This window comes from Scomber scombrus, chromosome 13 (genome assembly GCF_963691925.1).
Source record: "Scomber scombrus chromosome 13, fScoSco1.1, whole genome shotgun sequence".
NCBI classification, from domain to species: Eukaryota; Metazoa; Chordata; class Actinopteri; order Scombriformes; family Scombridae; genus Scomber; species Scomber scombrus.
This window is the reverse complement of record NC_084982.1, coordinates 22,758,411-22,776,112: the sequence shown is the minus strand read 5'-3', so window position 1 is coordinate 22,776,112 and position 17,702 is coordinate 22,758,411. Positions and strand designations below refer to the sequence as shown.

At 39.4% G+C, this 17,702-nt stretch overlaps 3 protein-coding genes across 3 annotated transcripts; all 3 read right to left on the bottom strand.

Annotated features, from left to right (window-relative positions):
* Positions 1-359: 359 nt before the first annotated feature.
* LOC133992739 (cyclin-T2-like) lies at positions 360-3,466 on the bottom strand (the record flags this gene model as incomplete). Its single annotated transcript, XM_062431457.1, is given in 4 exon segments — positions 360-398; positions 400-1,809; positions 2,449-2,519; positions 2,657-3,466. Coding segments are annotated over 4 exon segments (1,725 nt in total), but the record flags the coding sequence as incomplete, so codon positions are not given.
* A 1,362-nt stretch (positions 3,467-4,828) lies between these two features.
* Positions 4,829-10,431, bottom strand: LOC133992740 (cyclin-T2-like). Its single transcript, XM_062431458.1, has 6 exons — positions 10,274-10,431; positions 8,394-8,475; positions 8,146-8,274; positions 7,766-7,826; positions 6,332-6,394; positions 4,829-5,669 (listed from the first exon to the last, which is right to left on the bottom strand). The coding sequence occupies exons 1-6, from the start codon at positions 10,429-10,431 to the stop codon at positions 5,590-5,592; spliced, it is 573 nt and encodes a 190-aa protein (XP_062287442.1). The 3' UTR covers positions 4,829-5,589.
* Positions 10,432-11,945: 1,514 nt separating this feature from the next.
* acmsd (aminocarboxymuconate semialdehyde decarboxylase) lies at positions 11,946-17,292 on the bottom strand. The gene is made up of 10 exons (XM_062431749.1): positions 17,133-17,292; positions 15,788-15,832; positions 14,899-14,995; positions 14,753-14,802; positions 14,190-14,426; positions 13,911-14,004; positions 13,411-13,506; positions 13,141-13,313; positions 12,516-12,614; positions 11,946-12,144 (listed from the first exon to the last, which is right to left on the bottom strand). The coding sequence occupies exons 1-10, from the start codon at positions 17,187-17,189 to the stop codon at positions 12,082-12,084; spliced, it is 1,011 nt and encodes a 336-aa protein (XP_062287733.1). The 5' UTR covers positions 17,190-17,292; the 3' UTR covers positions 11,946-12,081.
* Between the last annotated feature and the right edge of the window lie 410 nt (positions 17,293-17,702).

The following is a 17,702-nucleotide window of genomic DNA, read 5'->3' as shown; positions in this document are numbered from 1 at the left end:
CACAGGTCTTACAGTCAGGAAGCATAATTTTTTCACCTTTCTTGTCTCTCAGAAGCTGAGAAGTCCAACAATACATTTAATCTTTTGCAGTTTTTCTGCCTTTCAGTAAAGGGTTTATCATCACATAAAGGAGTTATTTTCCTAGGGCACTTAACAGGGAGGTGAGCATAGTCTTTAGTTTCAACTGTGGGTAGTTTGTTGCCATTTCCATGTGATGGCCATGGCTGCAGAGTGGCGGACTCAGTGTCTCTGCTCTCCCACTTCATGTGGCGATTCACTAGGAGGAAGGTACTGCTGAGAGGTCCGCAGCCCACCTGGGTGTGACAGGAGGGGGAGGAGGAGAAACAAGAATAAGGAGGAGGAAGAAGGGGAGGAGGGAGGTTAGCCACAGAGCTGCAAGCCAGATGAGACACACTGCAGTACAGGAGAGGAGGAGGAGGAAAAAAGGGGGGAAGAAAAAGATGAGGTACCTGCAGCACCAGTGCCACCCTTGGAGATTTTGCTCAGTTTGGAGCTAGAAGTGGAGGATGAGGAGGGAGGGTGGTGGTTGTGGCTGCCCTCGGCGTACGCCCTCTTGCGCGATGAGGATGAAGACAAAGAGGTGGATCCGGGATGAGCGAGCATCGTCACGTCCATGCCGACCAGTCCCGTAGGAGCCCGAAGCAGGCCTCCCCCGCCACCTGGTCCCTCTGGTCCTCCTCGTCCATTACCGCTGTGCGTGTGGGTGTGAGGGTGACTGTGCTTGTGATGGCGGTGAAGATTGTGATCTGCTCCACGATGTTTCTCTTTGCTCACCAGCGGGCTGGAATGTTTATTCTTGTTGTTTGCTGCCATGCCTTCATCTGATGAGCTGTGGCGCTCAGATGATGAAACTTTTATCTTCATCTTAAGCTCATCTTTGCCTGGTGGTCCACTTTTATCTAGCTGGGAGCTTCCGCCGGACCCAGGAACAGCCAGGCGGACCTTAAGTGAGCCTTTGTCCCGTTTGTCACTGTGGTGGCGTCTATCTTGCCCTGAAGATGAGGAAGGAGCTTTACTCTTCATTGGGGAGTTAGTGCTGCCACCGTGGACATGCAGGGATACTTGGTAGGGCTGTGAATGTTTTCTGTGGTCTACTTGGCTCATAGAGGATGGTGCATAGGTAGAAGAGGAGGAAGACGATAGATCCACCCTCACGTCGCTCTCCATTAGTCCATGCTGCTCCTGCCTGCGTTTCTGCCCAGACACAGCCAGCTCTGCAGCATGTTTCTCTCTGTATTTGTCCAGAGACAGTTTCTGAGCTGAGGGAGGTTGTGGCAGAGGAGGCTGTGAAGCTGGTGGAGGAGGGTAGGCAGGCTGAGGTGGTGGCTGATGCTTGCCTACTCCGCTCCCACCAGCTCCTTTTTGTTCCTGTTTGACAGGGTTGAACTCTACTATTTTCTCAGTCCTGTACACTGGCGGATGCTGAAGCAAAGATGAAGTGGAGGTCTGCAAGGACATTGTCTGCTCTTGGTGAGGGATGCTGAGGGGTTCCGGTTTTAAACAGGTGGAGGAGTACCCTGCTTGACTCTGGTTGCTCTGGGGCCACTCGCTGTGGCTGGCTGGATTGTATGTGCCAGCCATGAGGTCCAGAGACAGAGGTGCCCCTCCAGAATGGCCAGGCATTGGTACATTGAAGGTGGCAGCTGCTTTGGAAAAACTTGGGTTTGAGGATGGGACTCCGAGGAGCGAGGCGTCACTAAGGGAATGGTCATGGAGCATGGAAGGCCCAGCAAAGTTATCCGCCAACTGGTTGCCGTCAGACTTGGGCTTTTTGGCAGCTTGTGTTGCCTAGAGGGTAGAAAGAGGATATTTGTGAAGCTGTGAAGAGTCTGGCCTTTAGTTAGCAGTAAGCTAATTTGGTGTTGATGGGTACATATATGTAATATTAACACGAGAACAAATTCGACATCTGGTTCTTTTTCTCATACTTGGCTATAAGTTTAGACCTTTTGACTATATTCATGCAGGTGGGCTTTTTGCTTGTTTAAATAAGGATCTCAAAGGTTTACATGTAGCTGCTTTGGTAAGGCCATTTATTTTGATCATAGTTATCTATAAAATTCTCTTTTTTCTCATTTTAAAAGCTATGAATGGCATTTGTATTATTGTTATCTTATCTCATTATTATTATTATTATTTATATGGTGGCCAGTCTCCCAGGAGTGGGTGCTGTTTTTATAATGCATTGTATATGATGGTTAAAAAATCCAATAAAAACATCTGAACAACAACAATAATAATAATAATAAAATTATCTACAACATTTCATAATGCAGGGTAAATGTAGTATTTCTCTTTGAAAAAAAAGCCTGCTTTTCACCTTTTTTGGTTATGATTTTGATGCAAACGCAATTAACAATTAACTGTTTTTTATGGTTTACGACAAGCTAATCTGCGCTTGAAGAATGGAGCTGAAATGTATCTTACCCTCCAGTTGCGTATTCTTTTTAACCGGCTGGGAGTCTTCTCCAGAATCTGAAGAAACTCGTGGGTCAACTCTATAAAACATGAATGCGTTCATCAAACACCATCAAACTGCATTGATAAACTGACGCAATGCAACTGCATACAGAACCACAACAGCATCGCTTCAAGGTAAAGTTATTCACTGTAACAAAGCCAAATTCAAACTCACCATCAAGCAGCTCGAGGGTGACAGAGCTGTCCACGTACTCCCACCAGTGCTTGCCATCAGTAGAAACTGGGATCTCCCAGTTGGACCACTTGCATGCCAGGTGGATGCACACGCAGGCAATCACTGTGGGCTTGTACTGGAGGCAGAAGGTAGTGAGGTGTAGACTGTGTAGTGTGAGATGCATGTGTGTAGGTGGATATATCATATATATGTATGTATGGGTATATGTGTGAGTGGATTCAGGCCAGGCGTGGTCAGGATTGGTCCCACATGTGGAGAAAAGACAAAGAAAAACAGAAGAGGGAGCAGACAGCTTTAATTCGCTGTTGGCAAAGTTTGCAACAGTAGAATTGTTTTAAAAAATGTGTCGATACAGTAAACTCTGACCATGTATCACGTCTTTCATTTTAAACACAATTCTCTTTTCAAACAAATACAGGCAATATCTCTAAAAATGCATGATTTTGCTATTGTAAGGACAGAATTCCCAGTGCGCTTGGAAGAAAATGCTCAGGTGTATCATGAGACAAATGATTCATGTTTCAGGGAACTTGGCTAGTTTAAAAGATGGGACATAGACAAAACTGAGGGGACGTATGGTGTGCCCATTGTGAAACACACTGAACCCTGAGGCCACTCGTGACATTTCCATCTTTGTACAGTTTCCTCATGAGGAGCTGTTCATACAACCATCTCTCTCTGTCTCAGTGTGTCTTTCTGCATTAAAAAAGGAAAGAAAAACCCAATGGGTGCTCCGGATCCATGACATGGCACAAGCGCTGCCATAATCTGACCTCTGCCCCATGGGTAAATCAGCATTTAATGAATCTGACATGTACCAGTGCAGTTCTGCACCAGTGGAATTGCAAGTATAGATCATGGATAGACAATACAACAGGTTCATATCACATCACAAACAACAGATAAGACATAAATGCTACCATCCAAGTATCCATAGCTGATATATTAAAACAAACTACACCTAAAACATTTCAAAATTGCCACTAAAGGATTGGGTCAGTTGTAAACACAAATAGTTAACTTTGGGTCAACATTAGGTAAACCTAATCACACTGTCTGTGCTACAGTATTCTTAATGCAAAGTTCACTTATTTTGCTTTTGACAGTATGCCAGGGGTTTACCTGAGTTTCTGGAGGGCTAAGGTGGTCACAATGTTGGACTAACAATAATATTTATTTAAAAAAAACATGCTGTGTGATATTAGGAAATACTAATGAAAAAAAAAACGTTTTTAGTAATAGGATTTGAACTGCTATTTTCTCATCCTCCCATAATCAGGCTGTAGTGGCCACAGCCAGGTGTAGGGACGGGTATAGTTAAAATGTTATTTTTTATCTATATTAACTAGGGATATAATATACATTAAAAACTAAGTTAAGAAGTTATGCTATATACATACCTGGAGACGGGGGACTGCTTTTCTACATGTTTATGCTTGTTGAACAAGTGGTTTGATAAAGTACTTATTGGGTTCTTACTTTTTATCGTAGTTACAGTAACATGCATAAGTTTATGAAAACTTGAGTAAAACGTTTATCTTTCACTTCACCAGGTTCCTCCACCGCGGCCTCTATAATTGTAGGGAAAACGCTGTGTGCCATCGACTCTAGAGAAGTGAACCTTGCATTTAGAACAGATGTCTGCTCCCAAGATCAATAATTATTATTTTACAGAATTATATTAACAATCTGGTTAATAATGGCTCACTCTGAAGTGGTTTTCTGTTAGCTGGAGTTTGGTGCCACTAAATCCCAAACATGTGAATCAAAGTTTCTCAAGAAAAGCCATGTCCATTTTATGTCTGGATTTAAGTGTGCTATAATGTTACGGTCACTATGTTTCAACATGCAGCTTTAAAAAAAGGGAGAGAGAAAAAAAAACACCTAGTGAAAAATAGGCAGCACTGCATTTTAAAACATATTTGGTATTTGGCTGGATGGTAACCTTGTACTGTGAGACAAGAACAATGTCTGGAGTCTGCTCAGTCAGATAGCAGAAGCCTTAAAGTTATCACTTAAAGCAAATACGTTAAAGGATTTAGCTAATGACTACATTTCAAATATTTTAGAACATGGGTGACGCGTGTCACCGTGATTTAATAAAAATAAATCATTTTCAAAATCAAACATCCAGACATTGTCAACTAATATGAACAGGTTGAGGACAAAGTTAAATACAGTAATACAAATCTCTAATACTTTATACACACCCTTTAAGGACCCAGTTTTCAGACTTAAAGACATGTCAAGAAAGATATTAAGTCTTCCTCAGAAATAATCATCACCAAATTAATTTTGATCTGAAAACAAGAGACTGAATAGCTTATTCATACGCTTAGTATTTTCTAACACTGCAGGTCCTTAATGGGTCACAATTAAGTTTTTATGTAATATCTTTTACGTTAATGAAAAATGTTGAACAGCAGCTAGAAAAATATGCATTTAAAAGTCAAGCATAATATTAAAAAGTGACAAAAATTTGAGGAGATAATGCATTTTGAACAAATGGATATGAAAAAGAGAATTTCAAAAATGAATTTGCGGTACTTACCGGAAAGACCTCTACGAGAAATGTTTACATCTGTGAAATCTTTAGCTGCTATTCAGGCTACCAAAGTGTCTTTCTTTTAGAATTATGCACTTTTTCGCAACCGAACAAACATGTGGGTTTCAAGCGCACCACTACACTTCACATCTTGCATTCAACCCATCTGTGCCAACACGTGGTCCCTTGTACAATACACCGCACTGCGACTGGGGCCGGTAACGCTACGAGCCACCCTGTCCCGCTCCCTTTGAACGAGGGAGGGGAGCCGAGGGGAGGAGGCAAGCGTCCCAACAACCACCAGCGCAAGTAGGGCCCGTTGGACACTGAAAGGGTACCCTGCATTACAGGAAGCTATGGTGTGCAGTCAAAGTGCAACAAAGGAGGGGCAGGATAACAACCTGTTGGTAGCCATGAAATAGGAAGTCTGTGCCAGATCCTTGCTTGCTGTAAGAGAGAGAGAGAAAGAGACACAAAGAGAGAAAGATATAGAAGGAAAAACAAGGATTACCATTGTTGCAAAACAAAAGCATTTTCATCATTAGGACAAGATCTGCATGTTTAGTTTATTTCCAAAGCACTTATTGAGCCACGGCCAAGACTGAAGACAGCACGCAAACTGTTGCTGTATACTTAATGTAAACTGGAAGATTTTCTACTGGTATTAATAATATAATTCTGTATTATGATTAAATAACTTGGAGTGTCACTCTATCACGATCATACTGTATTATCATTTTACAAAAATTAAGAGTAACAAATTAATAATTTTATGCAAATTAAAAATGGAAAGATGAGTAATTCAAGGTTTCATTTAACGCATATCGAAAACGTGACATACAAAATGAGATGGCAAAACCTGGGTAACGACCTTTAACAATGTGCATGTTTCAGCCTTGGACTTGGCTCAATGAGCATCAGTACGTGTGCTACTGTGTATCATACAATGAACTCAAAGGATCATCAAAAGGATATAAAAAAAAATGATGTGTGTGTGTGTTCAAATAAACATTAAATCATGAGGATTTTTTTCACCCCCCTCCCCACCCACATCTGAGGTGGGACAGACAAGAGCAGAGGGCACAAAAAGCAAAGAAGGAAGCCTCTACCTCGCACTAGCTGGGAACATTTCACCACATCAGTGTGTGGGTGATCAATAGTAATTTCAAAGCCTGGAACAAAATACATGACAGGTGAGTTCAACACAGACACAGTTGGGAGGTGACATGTCATTTTATGATTAAACAAACAAAACTGTCGCTCAAACGCAAGACTATTCATTCAGGTTCTAGTACGTGTTTACACTCCAGTTTATAAGGAACACCTAGATTAAACTAATGCAGTATAAATACTCAAACTAATCTCCATCAAGCATGTGCTGGTGTACTGTATTATTGCTAGGGTCACTCATAAGATCATAGGCTGCTCGCTGCCCTCTTTGGAGAATTTATTCAGTCACTTATTCCTCAGTAGAGTGCCCAACATGCAGAAAGACTCACCCTGGACATCATCTATGTGACCTGCTGTCCTTCAGATCCAACAAATCACAGACAGACAGACTTAGCTTCTAATCCACAGCTATACGAGAAGTAAACTCTGCCTAACACTGATACTGGCTGCACAGATGTCTTAATGCCAACTGCACCTCTCTATGTATATATTCCTAATTGCACTACTTGTATATAGGGCCACTGCAATTCAGTAAATATGCAATATCTTATTGTATTGTTTTATGCATTATAGCAAATATATATATTTTATATATACAGTGGGGTCCAAAAGTGGGAAAGTGGTCACAGACCTTTTGTATTCAACTGTATACTTAGCTAGGTTTTTCCATTTTAATTGCTGTTTGTTATGTGTAAATACAGTAAGGACTGCTAGTCACTTCATTGAATCTGTGCAATGACTAATAAAAAGGTATTCTACTCCAAAAGACACACCTCTCAGTATAAACCAATACACTTCAAAAGCAACACAAACTACAGCCTCCAACGTGACCATAAAACACACTCAATTTATCTACAACAGATTACATAAAAGACAGAATACTATAGCCCTCGTGGAAATACGATATATAACTGAGCTCGGTTGTATTATACTGCAACAGGTTTATCTAGGTGTACCCAATAAACTGGCACGTGAATGTTAAATAGAGATAGTGGATTTCAATCTTTGTGAGTCAGTTTGTTCTAAATTAAGTGCATTTCTCAGTGTAGCGTGTAATCAATAAATTTGGAGAAATTGATTTGGCCATAAAGTAAAATGAATGGGATCATAATTTGCAAGAAATTATGTCTAATATCAACATCAAGAGAATGACATGTCACCTTAACATGACTTATTGATAATATTTCACATTATACCCATACAGCAGCTGATAAAAACATTCCACTCAACAGGCTGTGATGAATAAATTCAACAGTGATCAATAGCACTACTCCCTTACTTAAAATGATAAAAGCCAATGATAATGATTATGATAAACAAAGCGCTCGCTCTCTCTCTCTCGCAATACATCCACTCCCGTCACCACTACTTACCCAGGGTCTGCAGCACTATGGATTCAAGTATCACCAGCTCTTGAGCTTGCTGGAGGTATGCCTGAAGTTTGATAGACAGTCATTACATAACAATTGTAATGAGTCTATTAATCTTACCTAACAACTGATTTCAAAATGGCCAAAACTCCAAAACAGAGAGGCTCATTTCACGATTAATGTAAAAGGTGTTGGTAGGTGTAGGTCTGTGTCACACACCAACAGCAGGCCAGAGCCGGAAAAATAAGCCCATTGTACAGGGCATGGCACAGCCAGTTTATACATAGGGAAACCATGACCAATGAGCGAACTGGAAAGACAGATGTGGAAAGGGGGGAAAAAAAACTGACAATCATACAATGTGTGCAGCCACTCAAACTTACATTACTTTTTGTGTCTAGAGGCGATTCTTGGGGATTCAGGCAGGCATGTGCAACTTTGATCACATGTTCGAGTTTCCGAGGTTGCTCTTCCACTTTTGCGGCCAAGAATAAGGTGGTCGGAGATATTGTCTGTGTAAAAGCATTGATACATTTTAATACAGACACAAGATAAGCAGTGTGATATATGTCACAGTCTCATCAGCATGTTATATGGATGAATTATGGTATTATAGTAAAATAATACTTACATTCCTGTGGAATTTGGTGAAAGAGTGGTGCATATAAAATCTATGCATGTAAACAATAGCTGTATTTATTGTTAGTTGGGAGCTGGAGGTTGTGTGTCAAGGAACATTTTCAAATCTGCTTAAGTGAACAATTTGGCTGTATTATATTATGTCAAACCATGCTTCATTATGCAGCATTTTTTCCCTATTAAAAAAGGGCGAGGACAGCCAGAGTAAAGAAGCTTTTTCAGTTAGATAAGATAAGATAAAATACTCCTTTTAGTCCCACGAGGAGGACATTTACATTACTGCAGCAGCAACGTGGATAGTAAAAAGGAATAAAGAATAATAACTAAAAGTACAAAAGCAATAAAAAATAGTAGTGAGTTTGATATTATTATTGCACACATTCAGAGTTACAATTATACATATAGCACAGCTGAACTGAAGGAGCAATATATCTGAAATACTACTATTCATGCACATTTTTAAAAAAAAGTACAATTTGAAAGACACGATTTATGAAGACAGGTGACTTATGTAAGCTACGTCGAAATAGCCCTCCCAAAAAAATGTTAAATGACAGCAGTCAACATCACTGCATGTGGGCTAATGGAGCATATGGTTGTTCAATAAATTACACTTCAGTGTGACAAGTGGGGTGAGGCATTTTTTTTATTAGTTGACAAGTGGCTTGAACAGCTGCAAATTTGGCTTTAACCATTAAACAGGCAGGAGTGGAAAATTAGATGTGAAAAATAATTTTATGTTATTACTTGTCTCATTTGCACCTAAGTAAATCATCTCCACATATATTTTTTCAATATTTTAGATTTCATGAGTTGTACCACCCAGGATACGTTGCCCCTATTAGGCATAAAAAATGGTCATAATGGTAAACAACATAATGTTTTATTAGATGAAGAAAAGTGATATATTCTTGTTTTCACTTCTCATCAATATCACACATACTAGTTTCTATACAGGGTTCCCACACACTGTTACCATTGAATTTTCAAAACTTTTCCATAACTATTCCTTTAAACAGGTGTTTGACACTTTGTTCTCACCAAATGATGGGTACATTTTATAATTACATCCCAGAGCAAGCGTTTGACATGATAAAAGTGGGAGGTCCAAGTTCATGCAGCCTGTCTTACATCCATTATCTTTTATATGAGATCAGGCCATCCCTAATTCAAAATTTTTCCAGGCCTGGAAAACAGTTCTTCTTATATCATAACGTTTCCAAGAATTTCATGACTGTGGGAACCCTATCTATACTGAAATGATCATTTCTATCCAAGTATAGAACTACCACATGCTTCAACTCATTCTAAAAAGGACAAGACACATTTAAACAATTAAACAACCACCTTGACCACTTCAAGCCATTGACTGATTCAAGCACTTGAACATCTGGGCAAAAGGTACACTAGCCACGGCCTATCCCCAAAATATTGATGCTCAACGCTATGTTCTTAAGACCAAAATGTTTGGCGCGCAATGTCCCACCTGACCAATAAAAAAGCAACTGAAAACCAACTTCAAAACCCTTCAATCATGCTCCTAGCAGGGTGTTACAGAGTGTGTATCTCCTGGTGCACGCTGCCTGTTTAAGGGTTAAGGCCTTTTTTTCTAGTAGCTGGTTAGCATGCTACATTAGCGGCGTGGCTAAACATAACATCTAATCGCGTTGAGATAGCAGATTATGATTATAACAGTGAGATCATGTTGGAATTAAATACGACATTTTACCTATATGAATTTAAAAAGTCATGAATCTCTTACTCTAAGCCTCAGCGTGCAGCTTTAAAACGAGCTAATCAGGGCCCGTCAGTAACACCAGGTTAGCGCCATGTCTCACTTTTTACTCTCCTTGTTTACAAAAAAAGGGATACACGTTGAGTCTCTGACCCATGTCTTGGACCAGATTCGCCGCTTGTTGTCGGTAGGACAGCTCCCGGTCCGGTTCCACTCCGAATCGGCGGGACGGTGTGTTTTCTAGTTGCTCCCGGGTGAAGAACCACTTGGACGAGGATCCCCGGCACGCCGCCATCTTTGCTCTCCAACGTTCTCTGGGCAGAGAGCAAAGCGGAAGTGACGTCTCGGTGTCGCACAGGAAACCAGCAGTACTTCATGCTGCAGCTGAGCAGCATCCATGATGCCAGGCCTTCACACAGCATGGTCTCTCTTTTACTAACATTTTCTCCTCATAATTACGTACATATATATATATATATATATATATATATATATATATATATACCTTGTCGTTCACCTTCATACCTGGTAAGTATGGAATCAGATTTGTGATAGAATGATTAAGCAAAACGTTTTAAACATCAAACAAAAATAATAATCTGAGAGAGAATAAAGGTAATCTCAAAAATAAAACATAACTTGCAAACAAATTATCTTTGTAATCATGTAAACTATTGGTCTTTGCGATTGCGCTCTCAGCTCCTGATGTTTTGCTTGCAAAGATAACTAATCAAAAAGGACATTTTATGAAAACAGCAAAATACCAATAGTTTACATGATTATACAGATAATTTGTTTGCAAGTTGTAAATTCTATTTTTGAGATTACTTTTTTTTTGCTTGGATGATTTTAATTCTCTATCAGATTATTATTTTTGTTTGATGTTTAAAAAGTTTTGCTTGATCATTCTGACACAAATCTGATTCCATAGGTGAGAGGTTTTATTTTCTTTAGTTTCCATATTCTGTAGTTTATATTTAATCCCATGTACATTTAGTTTAACTGAAAACTTTTTAAGACATGGGGATAATTCAGTGTTATGTTATATCCTGATGTCAATGGATTGTCTGCAAATCCTGTTTATGCATCTTTACTTGATTTGGTCCATAAACTTGTATTGCATATTACCTGGATATTGTGTTCACTCATTTATAGCATAGTTGTATTCGTCTGTTTGTCTGTATTGTTGCAACTATGTTTATATTGCTCTTACAGCAAGGTCAGTCTTGGACAAAAAGTATTTTAAGGAAGATAATGTTTTATCTCAAAGAGCTGAGTTAAGGATTAACTCATTCTTTAAAGTGGGGAACACAACTCTATTATTCCAGCTTTTATTGAGCAGTTCTCTTTTTGCTGTTAAGAAGTGAGGGATCACATTAACAGGAATGTGTTGGATTATGTTGCGGGTGGTATGTAAGGCTGCTGTAGCAGTCCTGCATACTTTTGTGTGCTTTAACAGTGGGATTGACTGTGAATGTGCCCCGATAAATGTTAGAAGTTCTCTCTTACTGTTTATGAGGTCTGTGACAAGCTTAAAGATTTTGGTGTGGATCACAATAATTTTGTTGTTCCATAAAATGTGTAGGAATAATAACAACAATGCATCTCTGAAGGTGAATGGCAGCATATTGGGCACTCTACCATGTTATAACCTGTGTTGAACCCAGTGGTTTATTACACAGATATATAAAGACATGGAGCCATACATTAACCGTTATAAAACTAAATCTAATAGTGAAAAAAACTATAAAATCAGATGACATTGTAACTACTTTTATTCTGTTCAAATTAATAAGGCAATTCACAAAATTGGTAGTTAAATATTTAATTACATAATTACATCAAACAACAATACAATTAATTAAATCAACTATACAAACTAATGCAAAATAAAATCATCCCAAATTTGAATTTGGGTGAAGCAGTCGAATCTCAGATTTCCAAGTCACTCGAATTGCTCTCGTTTCAGGCCCAAAAATTCCAGTGCATTTCCAGCAAGCAGTTTATCCTGCAACACAAAAGAGTACAAATAATGAAATGAATGCATTACAGACATAGTGAACTTAGTTTAAAGGATGAGGCTGACAATTTTCTCATATGCAGAGCCAAAACCAACTATGAAAGCATCCTACCTATTGTGCGTCTATCCAAACTCTGATACACATTATTCTGCTGTGCCCAAGACCTCCATTGAAAAAAACTTTGCACTACTTTTAACAATCTTTTGATGACTAATTGTAAAATGTCCATTTCACTGCTGTAAATATAAGATTGCTTCTTTTCTACCTAGCTATTTACTGTAGACAATATAGGGACAATTCAAACAACAATACTGAGGTATCTGCATTGCCTAAATAAAGGCAAGGAAAATATTTTTACCTTGAGTTTGTCATCAAATTCATCCATCGATTCAATCAGGGATCCAGGCTGCAGCTCACCCAGTGGGAATGGGTAGTCTGTTCCCAGCATCACTTTGTCCTGAAAGGAGAATATATCATTAAATATTTAATGAATATGTGCTAACATACATGTGACACGCCTGACAGTATTAAACAATTGTTTCTGCTTTTAAACAGTGTCATAGTTGGTCAGAGGTCCACAGTTTTTGGTTCTCAGGTACTGAAGTTTATTTTGCCTATCAACCCAGTTGGGCCAACAACAGTTGGTTAGCCTGCCCTAAGCAGATACAATGTAGATGTAAGCCCAGGTCATGCCTCCAAGTATCTGTTCTTGGCATGGGTAGGAGAAGGATTTAATGGCAGCTTAAGCGTAAGTAAAATCAGTGTTAGAGAATGGGATTGGTAGATTTATGAAGGCACAGCCTGATACCCACTGCCTAATCATAGGTCAAAATATAATTGAATATGAGTTCTGGGCTTGCGAATGCTCACCCAACTTATATATATTAACCATTCATCCCCAGATCTGTTCAAACTCCGTACATATTGTCCAGGAGCCTTTTTCTGACCACCCATAGGAAATGGCAGATGAATGAACAGCTCACTTTTCCAATAACATCAATAAGCAGCTTCATGGCGATGGGATCATGAACTAGGGAGTCTGTGTAGAAAGAACCGAGGTATTTCCGTGGATTGATCTCGTTGTCAACAGCACACAGGTCAGGACGAACATTGTGGCCATGTTCAATTCTACCAATGGTGAATGGGAAGGAGCCACCTGTAAAAAGGATTAACAAAACAATTTTGCGCTCATATTACTCTGCTTTGACTTTGATATACTACATTAGAAATGTATAAGCACGTCTGGTCTTTACCTCCATGAGCAAAGCAGATTTTCAGTTTAGGGAATCTCTCCATGACACCTCCAAATATCATTGAGCAAATAGCCATGGTTGTCTCTGACGGCATGCCTTTCAGATGGAAAAGACAATACAACACAGTGTTTCTTTTCATACTATACTTCAATTAAATGTCTTGTTATTAAGATGATATAAGTGGGTTAATATATTAAATGGCAGAAGGTTAATGAAAACACAACATTAAGCAATTGAGCACAAAATGATCAATCACAATGCAACTTGCAATATGACGTTTAAGCTAAAATACTGGTGTCATCAATCATTTTAGGAAATAGTGGGTAAAGTTTTGCTCTGTGCTTTTTTCTGTGGGTTCAGTTTGTTATGCGTTGTTTAAAAATGGATCCATTTCAGACAAAACTACTGAATTTTCATGAGTAAGATGTGTTTTTATTTTACTATTGACCAGGACCAGGGGGAATATTCAATATCTCCTCCATCTACTCCATCTCCCTCACCCACCAGCCAGGGTAGCCAATACTTAGCCATTCTCCCATCCGTCTGCATGTCCCAGGGGTGAACAAATATGGAGCAGCCCAGCTCCTCAGCTGCCTGCAGGGAAGACACACTGCAAGGTCAGTATTTCTCAATGAATGACCTATGAATACATAGGGATGTCACTTTAATATGGAATTAGTCTAACCAGTGACATGTAAATGCTGGTATATTTTCTAATAAGGCACACAATGTTCCAAGAGGAATATAATTAGTATGTGCTGCAGTATGCAATGTCTTACAGCATAGAAAGGATGGAGTTCAGCAGCGTTGAGGTCCCAGTTGTTTATATGTGAGCCAATCTGAACCCCAGGGAAGCCCAGTTCCTTTACGCAGCGCCTCATCTCCAGCACAGCCAAGTCAGGGGCTTGCATGGGCAGCGTTCCCAGGCCCACAAACCTCTTGGGGTGGTTACTCACTGTCTGGGCCAAATCGTCATTTAAAAGGCCACAGAGATCCAATGTGTCATGAGGTTTGGCCTGAAATCACACAACAGGATTAAAACGTAGAAGGTGTGATGTATTTTAGTCATATTCTTTGTCTTAGTGTTGATGCTTTGAGTTGTGACTAAAGTGGAACAAAGGCGGATGCAGTAAGTAGCTTTGCAGGCTATGATATAAGCCACTGGTGTATCACAGAAAAGGCATTTCATTTGCTTCTTTTATTTAACAGGATTGTGTAGGTGCAGCTTACAGTTATTTTGTGCACAGTGAAAAAAACATTTCCGGTCTTAAGCACACAACAATGCAACACAATAGCACTATTGTTTTTTGATTAAATTTTCTCTGACATGAGGTGCACTTACCCAGTAACTGAACATCACGGGAACAGTAGAAAGTGCTTGGACTGTGACACCTGAATTTCATAATCAGAAACAGTATTTCTAAGTATTTAAAAGACAAAACTTTTTGTAGTCTAACATTGTTTTTGTCTTTCATTTCATGTGGATACCATGCAGATCCATGTCTCGTATACGTGCGTTTGCATCCCAGCAGTTTTCTTCAATCACTCGAAATAAATTCCCATCCTTCATCATCTTTGCTTCACCCTGAAACACAACATCCACACCAATAACAAACATCTACAATTAAAATGTTCCTTGTCTCTTTACTATAGAGTTAGGAGTTTGTTTCTCTGCCATGCAAACTTGTTCTTGTTCATTTTATCCATTGTATGTTACATTTCTCAACTTCCTGAGCTCTTTGACTTTCATAACACTTTCTCAACCACATGATGGCAGCAGACTGCTGATTACTGTTTCATGGAAATCCTGAAAGATGCAAATTGTCATTAACACCTGGCAATATAATTTGATGACAGGCACAATCCTTTTGAATAGTTTCTCAGGGTATATTAAAATGCAGACCTGAAAAATCTGAGCAGTTTTTCCCCAGTTAACAGCTGTAATTAAGTCTTTCATCTTGGGTAAATCTACACTTGCATTGCAATGTGGATTGTAGTCCTGTTAGATTTTGTCTTAACATTAGCTTCAGCACTTTAACAGCTGTTCATCATCAGTCTATGCATAATTTCTATACATCTGTGTGACACATTCTACTATATATCTGTGTGTACAGTTTGCTGATGCGCAAAGCTCAACCAGCATCTGATGCTAAAAGTTTATTGGCTACACAGTTGCCAGGCTGCTCCGTGTTCTGCTGTGTTGCAGCTGTGTTTGAAGCGGATCTGACCACTGATGCAGTGGCACCGTGCTGTGTTCTGCAGTAGCTCATGTACTATAGCAAAGACTAACCTGACAGTGTTCAAAGTACACATTATTCAACTGCATAAGTGCTCCTATACCCTGTGTGTACACACATGCGGAAAAAATGTGACTCACCTTGCAGTGATGGTGAAGCTGGACAAACCCACCATATCCATATCTCTGAAACACATGTAAAATGAAAGGATTTTGATATTTTAAAATATCACATAATGGAAGAAACCTACACTGTTTATAGCATATTTATGGTGTATTAGAAGTAAAATATCTGTATAAACCTACTTATGTGCTGGTATTCCCCATGCTCCCTGTTGTGGAAAAGCCTCTATTGATTATGTTATCCCATCTGCAGTAGTAGATGATAGTCTAAAGGACTATCCACTCTGATGCCTTGGATAACTCAAAGTCAATGCCATCTGGGGCTGTTTACTCTTTTGCATACAGATGAAGTTTCAAATGATCTATGTGAGCAATATAACCAGTAAGGCCCCAGATCATATCCTGGCAGATCAGCAGTGCAGTGCACTTTGTTGATACCAAAAGCTCCTGCCAATCAAATGCAAGTGTTTTACTTTCTTCTATAAAAAATGTGAATTTATGTTTTGGAGTCAACTTCACTTAATGTGCAAGTTCATTTTGTGGCAAATGTGTAATTTTCAGGTCAAAAGAATAGAAAAACATATCTAATGGAACATAAGTTATTATTTTGTGGGGTGTGTTCGACTCCTACCAATGAGCGAGTACAGCTAATGTCAACAAAACACAGGGGTTAAAATGTGAGGGTGGTGACATGTGTATTGATTTCTATCTATTTACCACCTGGTCAGAATACCTTGCCCTAAAGTTGTTTTTGTTTGATAATGGTGTTGCAATTGTGCTGATACACAGTAGTATTTCAGTGTGACACTAAATTTTGATTTTTGAGCTGAGCAAGAATATGTAAAACTATTACTTCTCAACTCAAAATACAGTTATATGAAGGTATTGTACGATATACATTTCCTTTCTTATCAAATGAGGAAGAGTAAGGGCACTACATGCTGGTCATCTCCTGTTCAGCACAAAAAAATGGGCAATCATTAGCTAAGGCCAGGCCTCCAATGTGACAAAGACATAAGAGCAGGAACAGATAGGACAGGGAAAAGCAAGGCCACTGCCACCTATTGATTAAAGTTTAACCACCCATAGACAGCACAGATTTATGGAGTAAGCTGTTACCGTAAGATCCTTGCAGACATTCCAATGGGAAAACGTCTGTATAGTTTATTTTACTGGCATTCAGTAGCATTAAATCCAAGAAAAAAGGCTGCATGCCACAGAACTGACACAGATCAAGATGTGTTTTTTAAACCCAGTGAAAAAAATGAGTTCCAGAGTATAGATTGAGTGGATTTACTTGCGGTTCCAGGCTACTACAAAATCATCTCAGACTCTTAATAAGCTTGTGTCTCTCATTGCCTACCTGCTTCAAATCGGGCCATTCCTTTGGTAAAATGTGATTATGAATATCAACCTTCATCCTTGTTATTACCCTCAGGGAATGCGAAGGTCTGCTGCCCGAGATTTCTTGCGAGTAACTGTGGGGAAATCCAGCAACCAACTCAATCTCCCCCCTCAGTTAGAAACTAATGACTGACAGGTGAATGACTGGTGTTGGGACACCTTCGTCATTTATTACCTAAACAACAACCAAGCTAGTAGCATACACACACACACACACACACACACACACACACACACACACACACACACACACACACACACACACACACACACACACACACACACACACACACACACACACACACACACACTACATGCCCAAAACCTAACTTTTAGCCTAAACTGAACATAAACCCAATTCTAACCTTAACCTTGAAACCAAGTCTTAAGCCTCAAATTGCCAAAACATTGAAATGTCCTCACAACGCTGGTTTTGAACTAAAATTTGGTTCTCTCAAAGATAGAAAAACACACACATGCGCGCACCAACACGCACACACCTACATAAACACACCCACACACCACACAC